The sequence below is a fragment of the Cavia porcellus genome, unplaced genomic scaffold, assembly GCF_034190915.1.
Source record: "Cavia porcellus strain 051 isolate PalLab524CR breed Dunkin Hartley unplaced genomic scaffold, mCavPor4.1 scaffold_24, whole genome shotgun sequence".
NCBI lineage: Eukaryota > Metazoa > Chordata > Mammalia > Rodentia > Caviidae > Cavia > Cavia porcellus.
Genome location: NW_026947507.1, coordinates 42634279 through 42648851, shown reverse-complemented (window position 1 = coordinate 42648851; position 14573 = coordinate 42634279). Strand labels below are relative to the sequence as shown.

At 42.2% G+C, this 14573-nt stretch overlaps 1 protein-coding gene across 10 annotated transcripts in view; it reads left to right on the top strand.

Annotated features, from left to right (window-relative positions):
* The window catches only part of Msra (methionine sulfoxide reductase A), a 333241-nt gene that overhangs the window by 130191 nt on the left and 188477 nt on the right, over window positions 1-14573 (top strand). For 8 of the 10 annotated variants that reach the window (XM_063234968.1, XM_023561460.2, XM_063234965.1 and 5 more), the window contains one exon: window positions 7218-7286. The exons of the other annotated variants lie outside the window; for them this stretch is intronic. In XM_063234968.1, coding sequence (XP_063091038.1) covers window positions 7218-7286 — 69 coding nt within the window. The remainder of the gene's footprint in view (window positions 1-7217; window positions 7287-14573) is intronic. 10 annotated transcript variants of the gene reach the window in all.

The window sequence follows — 14573 nt, the reverse complement described above, 5'->3', positions numbered from 1 at the left end:
GGAAAATTTTCATAAAACTCAGGTAGAAATTTCCCATCAATTAATACAATATTACATGCTTTCACAGATGTCTAAATTAGACACGGCTCTTAAATGTGGTAATTAATAAAAGTGGTACAGAAGTGGAAGTGGAATTCTACAAATGGATTGAAGGACAATGGGGTGCTCTTGCTGGGAATTGGGAGCTGGGCTCCCAGGATGCTCTAAGGGCATCAGATCAGCAGCACAGCAGGAGCCTTGCAAGTGCAGGATGAAGTGAGGGCAGGTGCTGTGTCCCCAACATGGCACACCCTACCTGGCATGGAACTAGTGTTCCATAGCCCTTCCCAATGGTGATGCTGTTTGCTGAGCCTTGGGCTGCTTGGTAGCTATGTGCCGCCGCCATTCCCACCATCATCCCTCACTGATGGACCCAGGAGCCCTCTCCAGGTCAGGTGCAATGGCTTAAACCAGCCACATAGCGGGACTTTGTCAGGGGTCACCGTGCAGCCTGTGCTCATCACTCAAGCAAGTCAGTGTTCCAGGAGCTCAGCACCTTTGCCAGGAGGGCCTCTGTGAGTCCTGTGTGGTGAAGGAGGACAAAAGCTGGCCACTGGCTATTTTTGTGGGAGAGAGCTTTGCTGTCTTGTTTTTTTTTTTTTTCTTTTTTTCTTTTTCTTTTCTACTTAAAAAAAAAAAACAGGTGATGGAGACTTAGAGGGAAACATTTACCTTTTTACTCCTTGAAAATATGCCTGATAGAGCCTGCTTTCTTCTTTTTTAAGTGTTGCTTTTAATTTTTTCTTCTTATTTTATAATTTATTGATTATGAAGAAAGTATTCACTTAAGAAAAGTCAGAAGTGCGTAAAACTATGCAAAAGGAAGAATCACCCACAAATCAGCATGCAGAAGCAGCCACAGTTAGACTTTTACCATGTTTTCTACTCGTCATTTCTGTGAGTTTTTTGTATTTTGCTTTTGTTCCCACTCAACTGTATATTATTATCTGACACTATGGAAAAATTATTTAAGATAATACTTCAGGAAATTACAATACAATCTTGTATCTGGGAACTGTGTTGCAATTTTTTTGTTAGCCCTCACTTTGAAATGCTATGGTGGGCTGGGGATATAGCTCAGTGGCATCGTGCCTGCCCGATAGGTATGAGGTTGTAAGTTTGATTCCTGGCACAAAGGAAAACAAGTGCTATGACTTCAAATTATAGAAACAGTAAGGGACGGAACATTAGTAAACTGCAGCACCGCTAGGCATGTGTAACGAGAGCCATAGTTCTTTCCCTGAGGGCCCCTGTCCCACAGCTGGGCAGCAGTCAAACTGTGTGCAGGGTGCCTACGCAGGATCTCTTGGTGTTCTTGAGAGACCTTTGGGGGCCACCCGGTAGCCTTCTTAGTTCCAGTGTGATTTGAACTTTGAGATATCTTGAATTTGTGACCTGGAGAAGAAGCTTCAAAGAAGCAGTTGAAGGGATGGCATATGAGACCATACTTTGTTTTGAGGGTTGACAGTTTTTACCACCCTTTAGTGAGATTAAACCCTCCAGCCCAAGTATGACCAACCAGGATCATTCACAATCAGCTCAGCAGCAGTGTGAATTGGTAGTAACAGGTGATAAGTCAGTGCAGACAACCCCTTAGTGTGAAGTGAAGGCTTAAGGGCTAAGGGCTTAATCACAGGATGGGCTATGCTTCCAGCTGGCCTGCAGTGCTGAGAGCTTAGTCTGACTGAAAGCCCTGCTTGAGTTGGGGAGATTCTTTGTCAAATGGCTGACACGCTGCTCCTGGAAGCTCCCATTAGGTCGTGTGCTCTCGGCTTCACAGTCCAGAGGAGTCTGGACCTAGAGCAGGAGGCTGAGGGTCTGAGACTTAGTCTCTGGTCCCCCACCCATGTTCCTGCCCTCTGCTAACCCCTTGCCCAGAAGATAAGAATTCTAGTTATCACGGTGTGACACAGGAAAGAGAGGTTATGGCTGAGTACTTTATGCTAGAATTTGAATTATTGCAGGTATATTATCAAGAAATTTTAAAACAATATCATTTTTCAAGGAAGGAAATGGTCATACAATTTGAAGCAAGACATTCACAAAACAAAATTAAAGGCAGTGTCAGTGTCATCTTCTAATGCTTTTGAACATGTCCTCCAAATCTCCTTCAAAATCTCTACAAAAGTTGACCAGTGCTGCTCTAATTAACCTTTCTGCTCCTCAAGGCTTTCAGAGAAATGAAAATTTATTCTTCATCTTTATATACCCTTGACAGGGGACAAGTCATTGCTTCAGCAAGGTTGTCCTCTGGGAGCATGTGGCTCTGGAGTGTGCCCCACTGAGCGGAGAGCAGGGCAGGGACCTGTGCCCAGACAGCCAGGTTGGAGGCCCCTGCCCTTGGTGGCCAGGCAGCAGATGTCCCTGCCTGTCAGACCTTCCTGTCTTCATCTCATGCCTGCTGGTGATCAGTATTTAGGACCCAATTGATGAATGTCTTTCCTGTTTAGCAAGCTTGATTGTTTCTGTGATGGAACTTTTGCCTCTAATTTTGAAACTAACATTTATAGATGCCAGTATTTATAAATCCTTACCCTTCCTATACATCTTACTTAACCTGTATAAAGTGGTAAAAGGATCTGGCTCTTTGGCCCCTAAATGCTTGTTTTAGCAGAATTTCAGTGTGAAAACCCCTTTAGAAAATCAGTCTTGGTTTGCACCATTCCTTAAGCTTAAAGAATTCTCTATTCTCTCATGAAACAGAAGGTGGCCCTGTGATTCCTCCTCATTCTTTTATCCCTAAAACTATATACATTAGTCTCCCTTTATCTAAACTTTTACTTTCCAAGGTTTTAATTATGTGTAATTAATTGCAGTTTAAAATGTTAAATTAAAAATTCCAGAAATAAACAATTCATTGATTTTAAATTTGTGCCATTCTCAGTAGCATGATGAAATGTTGCACCACTCCACCACATCTTGCCCTGTGCACCTATCATCCCTTCATGCAGCGTATCCACCTTGTATAGGCTTCCCATTTGTTAGTCACCCAGCAGCTGTCTAAGTTATTGGATTAACTGGCACAGTTTTCCAGGGCTCACCTACTCTTTGTTTTACTTAATAATGGCCCCAAAGTGTATAATTAGTGACAAAAGGAGGTATCAGGGCATAAAACACAGAAAGACAGATTAACTCTGGGTAATGCTGCAATGCCTCAGGGGGCATAGGAATAAACATAGTATACACAGTATAGAGTTTGGTGCTCTCAGTAGTTTCAAGGATTCACCAGAAGGAAATGGCTTCTTTAGTGGTAAAGTGTTTCTGTTTTGTTTACTTAAATCAGGAATGAAAAAATGATTTCATTACATACTTTCTCTCTTAATGATGAGACCCTGTTGGTGTTATGTTGAGAAAGGATTTTGTAGCTCCATTTGGGAATAATGAAATCATGCTGTGGTTGATTAGTGATGTCTGCAGTGAACATGTATATAGACAAGAGGCAAATATGCTATTTGGGACTCAGATCTTGTGAAGTATGAATTTCACACATAGATGATGATACTACCCAAACTGTTATGTAGTATTTGCTATTTTTAGCTCATTTAACTCTCAAAATAACCCATGGAACAGGTACAAATGAGGAAACATGTAATGCAGAAATTCTCACAAATGAGAACATGAAGGTGCAATAAGATTAAATGACTAAATCAAGATCCTTTAACCAGTACAGAGGAGAGAGTCAAAGCCAGGCAGTCTTGTACCAGAGCCCTGGCTCTCGCCCTGAGCCTGTCTTATCTTTTGCTTGCTAATTCTGTGCCTGCTAACATATGACTGGTATAAGACTTAGCAATACTTCAGAAAAAATGCAAAATCAAATTTACAGTATCTGTTCATTTGGTCCTTGGGCTCTCAGATAAAAGATGAGATGGGAACCTCATCAGTGAAAAGGACAGCAAACAACCTTCCTCTTTCCTCTCCCATGTGGAGCATGCCTGGTTTCCCCCTCTACCAGCACTGCCCCCCTCTCACAGGGATGGGAAGAGGATATTTAAAGATGGGAAAGGCACTTATGGTAGGAAAGGCATTTAAGAGTTCAGGCCTCCAGGCTCCCTGACTGGGGATGATTTCTGAGTAGCCATTTTCAATGTTCATTTTTATATGAGGCACCTGTACATATAAAGATGTATTATGTATATTCATGTGCACATAATGACATTTGAATCACAGTAAACCTCCTGTGCAATGGTAGTCCCTTGAGATTACATTGTGTGTTGACTTCACAGCTGTCTTAGTTTGTGTAGTGCTTCTATGACATTAGCATGATAATGAGAACCATCTAATGGCCCATTTCCCAAAAAGTCTGACAGCAACACATCACTGTGTGTGTGTGTATTTTTTTAATGACTCATATAAGGTATATATTTCATAATGTCTAAAGAGAATCTTATAAATACCATTCGCACATTAACTCAACACATCCTTGTTATTTACCTGTTCTGTGTTGATACCAGGCAGGGATGGTGGTATAGTGACCATAGGAAGTAAGGACTGTCTTTCCTGGGCTTACAGTCTAATGCTAAGATGATCCTTATCCAAATAGGGACATAATTATGATGTGCAGCCTTGGTGAATGGGCTTGGAAAGAACCTTGGTCCCAAGGTTTTAGGGTAGTCATGGTAGGGGGGATGAATGACTCAAGTGGCCAGCCCATGCATGTCCTTGAAGGTCATCCTAAAGAGTATAACTCTAGCCTAGGAGTAATGGGGAACTATGGAAGGTAGAGAGGAGCATGTGAGAGTTTATCATATAATTAGATTTTTTTCATGTGAAAAAATCATTATGGCAATATTGGGAAAAATGAATTGAGAAAGGAGTCTAGAAAGTTTCCAAGGCAGTTGTAGGAGTCTAAACAAGGTCAGGCTAGTTGGGGCAAGGTGGTTTGGGTACTGAAGGGAAGAAGTGAGGGGCTCTACAGATGTGTAGGAGATGATACCTAGCTATATTTTTGGGCAGATTAATTGTGGGTTGTGAAGGATATGGAAGGGGAAGGTTGACTCAAAAGCAAAAGCATAGTGACCCTGTTTTCCAAGTCGGGGTGCAGGAAGAGGAATGGTTGGGAGTGGAGGCCTCAGTGTCACGGTGGCCCCAGTCAGAAGGGCCACACTTTTTTTTATCACAGAGGTGTTGTGTTTCACCCCACTATATAAGCCTGGGAAACCTACCTATTACTAAAGAAAAAAAAGAAAGGAAAAGTCTATGGTTTTGTTGATTTTTAAAAAAGCAAATTTTTACTCTAGACAATAAGAATTCTATCAATGACAAAAGAAATGAATAAAAATAAATTCCTTGTGTAATTAACTTGTTTTCATTTTTGAATGCTTCTCTTCCAGTCTTTTCTTATGATAGTCACATTTTAGTGTTTCACTGCAATCTGTAAAAGATGTAATAGCTTGTTTTCTCTTACTACTATCTGAGATATTTGTCTACCTTTCTGTATATCTTCTGCGTAGTATTTGAAATATGTTGCACAGTATTCTGTTCATTTGATAATTCAAAAGCTTTAGTTTTCTAAGCATTTAGTTGGTTTTAAGATTTTATTATTGCAAGTAAGACCTTACGTGTGCATTTTATATGTGTCACTTTTTCCTTCTGTATTAACCTTCAGGTTAAATTATTCCAAGTGGGGTTAGTGGGTTAAAGAGGTTGGACAGGTTTCTGACTCTAGATGTGGGTAAAGGTAACAATTCAAAGCCCTGGTAGGTGCTCAGTGGCCAGTTTTCCTGCTGCCAGGCAGCTCAGGGCATTTCTTGGCGCTCATTAGGCAGTGGGCATAACCATGACAGTGAGTGCTGGACCACTTGGGGCCTTCCACCATGACCTGCTCATTGTGCCCAGTGGTGACTGAGCACCACAGTAAGGCTCCTGAGCCTACCAGCTTGCACCCTGAACCTGGATGGTACAGTCTTTCTGTTATTAGAATAATGTCACAATGACTAATGAGCTGGCGGGAGTCCCTAAGGTCAGTTGGCCAACTCACTCATGCAGGCTTGTGGGGTGCTGCACAGGCTGCCAAGGGTTCCCTTGTACTTGGACAAGGCTACAAGTCTCCTGTGATGTGGTCCCAGACTTTATTCATCCTTAATTGCCATTGCTCCTCAGTGTTACCCTTTCATGGCACTGAGGCTGGGCTGCTCTCTGGGAGGGAAGGTCCTTTGGTGCTCACTTATGTGCGTCATTCCACTTTGCATTGCCGTCAAGATTCTGGGGCAGCTTCCTCATGCTGTCCCGTACTGCCACTCCCTATCGTGTGCCCCTCTGCCGCAGACACCTCTGGTACCCTCTGTCTGCACCTGAGAATGGGTTTCCTGGTATGTTTGCTTTGAAATGTTTGTCTCTCGAAGGTAACTGTACTGCCCTTGAAGGTGGGAACCATGCCCTACGATGGCCTTTGGAGCGGTCCTTTGGTGCTCAGCCCTTTGCCAGACCTCAGCATTAAACTGTAGCTCTCATGCTCCATGATCTGGGAGCAAGCACTCAGGCCGTTCCTCTCACATGTTTCCTACCTAAATGCTCATATTCACACCTGCCTGTGATATGATTAAAGGATTCCTGATGGGAGCACATGCTAGTGCTCTGGATCAGGTTAGGGTCATGAGAACCTGTTAATGCTGGAACCTCCCAAACTGGTCAGTCCTGGATGTGCACTGGGGCAGAAAGGGGCTAATGGCAGTGACCTGGGAATGATGGGATAGTGGCAAGTGCAGAATAGCCATCTGGACCTTAAGAAGGTGAATGTCTTTGGCTCCCATGAACAATACTTGAATTGTAGTGTCTACTCTGTTTCTTTAAGCATTGTTACCCTGTTCCTTTTAAATACCAGTTGCATCAATGTTCTGATTGTGAGAGTGGTGAGGGGGAAGCCACTCATTATGCCTGGGACTCAGGGCTCCTCTTGTTCTAGGATGGGCTGGCACAGTGGGTACCCCCCTCCTTCAGCCTATGGACTGTGTAGCCTAGAGGAGCTTGGACCATTTGCAAAACAACTTACCTGAACTTGAGGATCTCTCTCTTGTAACTGTGGTTAAAAATCAGATCATTCAGACTTAGAGGAGTGAGCTTTGGTGCATTTCTAATTCAAAATGAGAAATAGGCACACTGACACATTTAATGACATGTGTTAGTACGTGTGTAGAGCTTTACAGTTAAACTTGCATTTCTTTCTTTCTTTCTTTTTCTAGCCAAACATCATGTCAATGGCAACAGAACAGTTGAACCTTTCCCAGAGGGAACACAGATGGCTGTATTTGGTAAGATATCAACTCTGAAAGAAAACCCAAATTGTGTGCAAGCCTACTGCCAACTTGCTTAGTTTTAGCAAGTGTCCTCAGGACTTCAAAATCTGGGCTCTTCTAGATATTTACAAGTCATTACAGCCAAGAAAACTATCATGTTCTTAGTGATTTCTGGGATTGAGATCTTATTCTATAGATTCTAGTGTACTTTCTTTTCTCACATTGACAGCCCAAATATCAAACTGTGTATTTTCTATTTCTTTTCCACACTGTGAGTTAACCTACTAATTTAGGTTCTGAGTTTTTCTTTACTAAAAGGAATTTTTCCCCCACATTAATATACAACTTTAAAAGTCTGGGATTTGAGCAAGTAGTTTCGAGTTGTCTTTCTGCAAAAATCAGTCAAATTAGATGACCTTTCTTCATCATCAACTGAACACATTCCTTAGAAGAAAAATTAAAATATTTTAAATAGGACAAAGTTCAGTCTCTGATTATATGCCTAAGATATACAATTAGAGGATTTAAGCAGAACTTTCTAGTTAAATTCCAAAACCATTGGTGAACAAATCCTTTTAGGGCCAAGGCTGTAGGTCAGTGGTAGAGCACCTGCTTAGTATATGTGAGGCCTGGGTTCCATCCTCGCCTCTGAAAACAAAAATTCCAAGTCCATGTGTCCTTGCTCCTGTACTTTCTTCCAGATGTCTGTGTATCTGGCATTTGCTGTCTGTTTTCTTTCCTTCTCTCTCCTGTTCATCCTATTTGTCTTCATGTCAGTTCACTTTGTGCCTCTCCTTCCTCCTTTCTCTGGCAATGCCCAGGGGTTTCCCCAACTGGACAAGTGGACATTCTACTGTCTCCCCTGGTTTGTTTCCTTCAGTCTTTAGACAGCTTCTGTGGTTTGTTGCACCCTAGAATCTCAAGGCCTGCTGGTTCACTGTTCCTCTAGCTTCATTCTGGGGGGTTCTTGGTGTGTTCTCCAGGGGAAGGGAACTGCTTAGAAGCCTGGACTGTGCCTGCCCTGGAGGTCACCTCTGAACAAGTGAGGTCCTAAATGAGTACATTCCCTCCATTCCAAGATGAACTGATGCAGTCATCAGTGAGGAGGGACTGTTGGAGGGTTAAGAAACGGGGGCCTGATCTGCCTACTTTAGTAAATCTTGCTCCAAGTGAGCTATTGCTTTTCAGAATGTTCCTATCAGTGATTAGAGGTCACTACACTCAGAAATTTAAATGGATGATTTGATTTCATAGACGGCATCGTGGACGCTGTAAAATGTGTGCTAAAATAATGGATTCGTTCACTTTACTGTCCTGTAGCTTCGGTTACCATGGGACACAAATGTCACACATGCTAATGGCCAAAGTGTCCTTTGGATGATTTTTTTTCAGTCTCTTAGATTTGCCAACCCTAGACATGCTAGAAACAGGGCCCATGTCTTGCTGGGAAATGTCCAGTGATACTGACCCACCTTAGCACCCTCCTTCCCTCATGGAGGGCAGACCCTGCACTGAACAGACTGATATCATGGTTTGGCTACAGAATTGGAAATACTGTGAAATAAAAATCTGTGGCAAGATTTTTTTTTATCACCAGCTTGGTTTATAGAGGCTCACTAAAATTCCCAACTGAAGGCCTTCATGGTTTGACTTTGATAGACAAGTTTCCCTTCTAAGACCTCTGTTTCCTCGTGAAACATTGGTCCTTTCCAGCCCTGGGCCTCTGCCTCCTCTCTCTGGGGGACCCAAGGTGTGCCAGGCAGAGACAGCCCTGTGAAGCCTCCTGGGAATGGCCAACATGTGGCCCTAAGACGAGCTGAGTCACATGTGGAGTTTCTGCAAATTAACAGCATATAGAAGGCAGAATTACACAGATCTTAAAGTGAACTATTCTTTATTTAGAATTCCAACTTGGATCTTCCAGATGCTTAAAATAAGGCCCCTATTTTGCCTAAGACTTGTGAAAGCATTTCCTATTAATGTTTTCATAACTGTCCTTTTTGTATCACTTGTCCATCTCATCTTTTGGGGAGGATTCTGTCATGCTGGATTGTTTATAGCTGCACTGAGAAGGTCAAACTCTGAGTCATGTGGCACAATGCCTCCTGTGAGCACCTGGGAAGGCTGAGGGGCTTTATGTAATCCTGTTCTCAGAGAGATCACTTGACTTATCCGGGGACTTTTTGCCTGTGAAGCCAGAGTTTGATCCCAGAATTCATGTTCTTTTCGCATGTTCCCTCTCTATGCACTGGTTTAAGGAGCCCTGGGAGGACCTTGTAGATTCGGATATGTCTTTCAGTTGCTACATGCACAAAGCATAATTTCCAGAAAAGCCAATTTAGCAAATTGTTTAATCAACTCCTGCATTCTTGGAGTGCTCTGAAACACTCTTGAGATGCAGCTTTTGCCTGGAAGATACCGCTTGGAGCAATGTCTCCTATTACCATTTCCCCTTTTGACTTTAGAAGCAAATGTAACGTACAGGCATGTCTCTTACATCCCCTTTGTGTGAGTTTGCCAGAGCGATGATGGTATGTTCTTGTCCAAACTCCTTCTTTCTTAGAGGCCTTGATATTCAACAATAGCAATTTCCTAATCTAGTGGTTAATTATTTTAATATACCTAATAGAATGCTGTCTGACTAGGAACTTGTAGATTTAATCCACTCTGCAGGTGACCTGGAGCTGCCATTAGCTCTCAGATAGAGTGCAGGATGTAAGGAAGGACAGAGTGCATGAGGGATCAAGGCACATTCCAGGGTGATGGTACCCAAATGTCCTATTATATCAAGTGATCAGAGAATATATAGATAGTCCCTTAAAAGTGGTTCCTAGCATATAGTCTTTACAGATTATTTTTAGCTCAAGACATTTCAGGTCTTTCAGGCGTTCTTTTATAGTCCCTTAGTGAACTCTTTTTAGGCTCTTATTTTCAGCCTTCGAGTTCTTCAGTCCCTTTGTCGCTCTTTCCCTGGGCACAATGCTAATGAAGGCAGTGGACCTTTCTCCTGGTGGGCCCTGCCTGCCTGCCTGTGATGCTTCCTTTCCAAGTCAGCAGGGGCCCTGTTCTCACAAGCTGAAAAGGGGAACTGGACATTTCCAAGTTGCTTAATGTCTGTGTTTCTAGTGGCTCAGAGTGCCCCCTGGCCATCGTGCCTTTAATCCTCCCATCTGCTTTGTGAAGTGGGCACCACTGTGTTCTTTTATAGGCAGAGAAACTGAGGCACTGAGGATTAAAGAAACATGGTCAAGCAGAAGAGGTGCTTTCTCCCACATGAGAATGTCTTTTGCCAGCATGCTGTGCCTGTCTCAGGAAGGTGCCCTGTGGCCCCCAGTATCTTAACAGAAAGTGACATTGGTTGGCACTGGGGCACTCTGAGTGTGCAGAAAGCAGGCTGTAGCCTCCCCAGGAGGGAGCTGCTCAGCATGGAGCAGCTACTCCTTTTATTAAAGATACTCCACAGTCATTTCAGACTAAAAATCAAAACTTCTTAGCTGAGAAGGTGGAAAGTGAAGGGTGGAAGATTCCATCTTAAGCATAGAGTTTTAGCACAATTTTACAAAGTAAGATAAAACATTTACAGCTTGAACATAAATTTGTCATCTAACTGGGGCACTTTTGAAAGTGAAAAAGGTGTTATTAAAAATTATTTTGAAATGATGAGGTATATACCTGGAGGCATTCAGGCAACTGGGATGTAATGCCATCTTATAAATTGTTGCACTTAGAATAATAAATGCACACTGAGTGAAGTAGAAATTGAAAAAATAGTGAACTAAGATGTATAAAATAAAGGAAATGAATGAAAACTTACAATGCAGCAGGCTTTGTTATTGTAATGTAGCACACCCATAGTTATGCTAATTTTGAAGATTTCACCTGGTAAATGTTGAATGACTTCAAATTAAAAGTTGGTTCATATTTATAAAACCTCACTCACAGCCCTTCAGTAAGAGTAGGAGAATTGATCTGATTATACACCTGCAATTTGCTGATTGTACTAATACTTTCCATTGGTATAATGTGTGGAGTTCACCATCACCTGAGGTATTCAGATGATAGAGTGGTCATTCCTAACCAATGCAGAAACAGAGTAAAATAGCTTGAAGATATTTCTTATCAATTATGGAGATTTTACCATGTGCCAGAATGTCAAGACTTCTTTCTTAAAACAACAACAACAAAAACTTCAAACTCCTTTTGGCCTATCATTTAAGGATGGAAGTGTTTGGTTTTTTTGTTTGTTTTGGGTTTTTTTGTACTGGGACTTGAACTCATGACCTCATGCTTGCCAGGCAGGCGCTTATGCCACTGAACTAAATCCCTGGCCCTGGCCTATCATTTAGAAAGTCATGTCCGAGGCCTGCAGCTGGTGGGCCAGTACTTGCTTATCATGCATGAGGCCCTGAGTTCCATCCTTGGTTCTACGAAACAAAAGCAAAATTAAAAAAAAAATCTTCCAGGTTTGGCTTGGTGAAAGCTAAGATTCTGCAAGGAAAATTACCTTTACATTCAAAAATTGATGCAACAGCTGCCAAAAGGAGCTGTGAATTCTCCATTTGTGTTTAAGCTTCCAGTATCCTGACAGTAACTCTGTGACCATGAACCCCTGAAAAACCTGTGTTCGGTGTCAGATTCTCGTGTGCCTTCAGACCAGTGGAGCAGAAGCTAGTACCTTCACACTGCTGTAGGTGTGTGGAAGGACTGGGGGCGTGGAAGGACTGATGGCTGAGGTGGTCAGCTGCTGTCCAGGGCCCACAGGCATAGCTCCCTTGAGAGCAGGGGCTTACCATCGATAACACATGAGAATGAGATCAGTGTCTCTAAGATAAACTGATCACAGGAACAGTTCCTTCCCTGACGTGAACTAGAGGTGATTTTTGAAACAGTCCCAATTGTCTGCCAGCCAAGAAAACAGCCTTGGAAGCAGCAGGCAATATGTCAAACTTCAAAGGAAAATATATTGGTGTCTCATTGGCTCACATCCAACATTATGTTGGTAAATAATCGAATCCCGGTGTAGCATATTTCTTCCTGAACCTTGACTGAAAGCTACTAAAGCCTGTTCTGCAAGTCACGGAGTGGCACTCACTCATTCAAGAAAAAGGCCAGGAAGAATGGCTCTGAAATGTGCTTGTAATTAACCAAGCAGCCTATAGTCACAGGTCTGTTAGAATAGCAGGCTGATAACAGGTGCACACTTACAAGATGGTGAGGCACCTGGGTGAACCGAAGTAACCCTTCACTGGGTCAGGTGATGTGCCCTGGAGGGACACTAAGTGATCGTTGGAAACGTATTTTAGACACATTTTATGTACCTCCTTTGTGTGTGATCATCTCCTCTTTCATTTTCGTCTCAGGTGCCAGGAGTTTAGTGAAATGGCAAGGGGAAAGGACTTTTTTTTTTTTTTTTTTAATCGGTACCGGGGACCGAACTCACGACTGCCTGCTTGCAAGGCAGGTGCTTATGCCGCTGAGCTAAATCCCCAGCCCCGGGAAAGGACTTTTGAAAACATGTTAGAAACCCCTTTGGTGTGGGTACAATGACTTGGGGTGGTTTCCCCCATGGTGTACTGTATGGATCCAGCACAGAGCAGATGACTCAGCGATCTCGTTTGCAGGTGGGGAGGGCAAGCTGGAATGGATTTAGAGATGAATGATGGAAATTGGTTGGGGATTTTCTGTGCCTGAAGCATTGACTGAACTTGTTATAGGCAGGAGTAAATAATAATATTTAACAAAATAGCACTTGTTTAGAGATCACTTATCTATAAACTCCAACCATTTGGGATGCAAATAAGAAACAGAAAATAAGCCCTGCTCCACAAGAAAGTTGTGACATCTATAAAGAACTGAGAATTCACAGAGGTCCTTGGAATGCTGTAGGACCAGTTTCTTGCCTCCTCTGTGCCACTCCTCATCTGTGAAGTTGGGAGAAGATCACTTGTCTATGAGGTTGTGTGAGAGTAGTGAGAGAATGCGTCTCGGCTCTCAGGACTAGCCCCTTTGCTGCTGGGTGGACCACCAGTAGTCCCAGTCAGGCCAGCTGGAGACAAGGAGAGGCACCCCAAAAGCAGTCAGCCTCTTTGAACTGGGCACCTCTTCTTCAATAATGCCAGGTGATGCCTTGACTTAGGAGTTGATACAGAGCATGGGTGGAGACCCAATCTCCTTTGGCAAGTCCTGCCATCGCCTTTTCACATAGCTTCTCCCCACAGGTCTACATCACATGGGGGATTCCTTCTGAGTCATTGAAGAGCACTTCAGAAATACCCACAGTTCCCTTTTGATCTCAACAGTTGGCCAATTGTGGTTAGTATTTTCACCATCAACTCTAGTATACATGACTACCTACTTGACTGATTTTTTTAGATTTTGAAAAATACACTGAATAGGATGTACAGGAAAAAAAATAAGTTCTATTTCTATGCTATTAACTTTTTGAAGAAGGGAAACATGGATGTGGAGAAAAAAATCTTTTTAAAAAGGTTCCTTATTGTTTAATTTAATTCAACTAGCATTTTAAAGAAAAACACTGAGCAGTATGGAGCAGCACATATAATATAAAGCATTCTCTTAGTCTTACTCTCCCCATCTCTTTTTGGGACTTGTTATAAAATTGGTTAAAGGAAAATCAAAATACACAAATAAAGCATTGTAAAGAGACATATTAGAATTTAGTAAATATCAGACCAAAGAAAAAAAGTAAAAGGAAATACACAAAGACTATATTCCATGATCCTATATAATTTATAAAAGTTGCCTACAGATTTGGCTGTGTTTCCTAGCAACAGCACGAGAAAGATCAGTTAGTGGATGACTGAGTTTATTTTTTATTGTGGCAAAATATACATAATATAAAATTTACTATTTTAATTATTTTTAAGTGTGCAGTTTGATGGCATTAAAGTATGTTCATACTGTAGTGCAGTCATCATCACTTTAAATCTCCAAAATTTTTTCATCTTCTTAGACTGAAACTGCGCCTACTGCTACTAAGTGTCCACTTCCTCTTCCCCAGCTCCTGGTAATCCCATTCTACTTTCCACCTCTATAGACTTGACTACTCTTAAGCACTGCCTGTAAGTGGAATATTTTTATGACTGGCTTATTTCACTCAGTGCAGTGTCTTCGCAGTTCATCCACACTCTAGTGCGTGTTAGGATTTTCTTCTTTTCTGCAGCTGATCATATTCCGTTGTATGTGTACATGGCCTGCTACTTATTGTTCATGCACTGGTAGGCACTTGGGTTGTTTCCTGTTTGGCTGCTGTAAACATGAGAACACAAATATTTCTTGAAG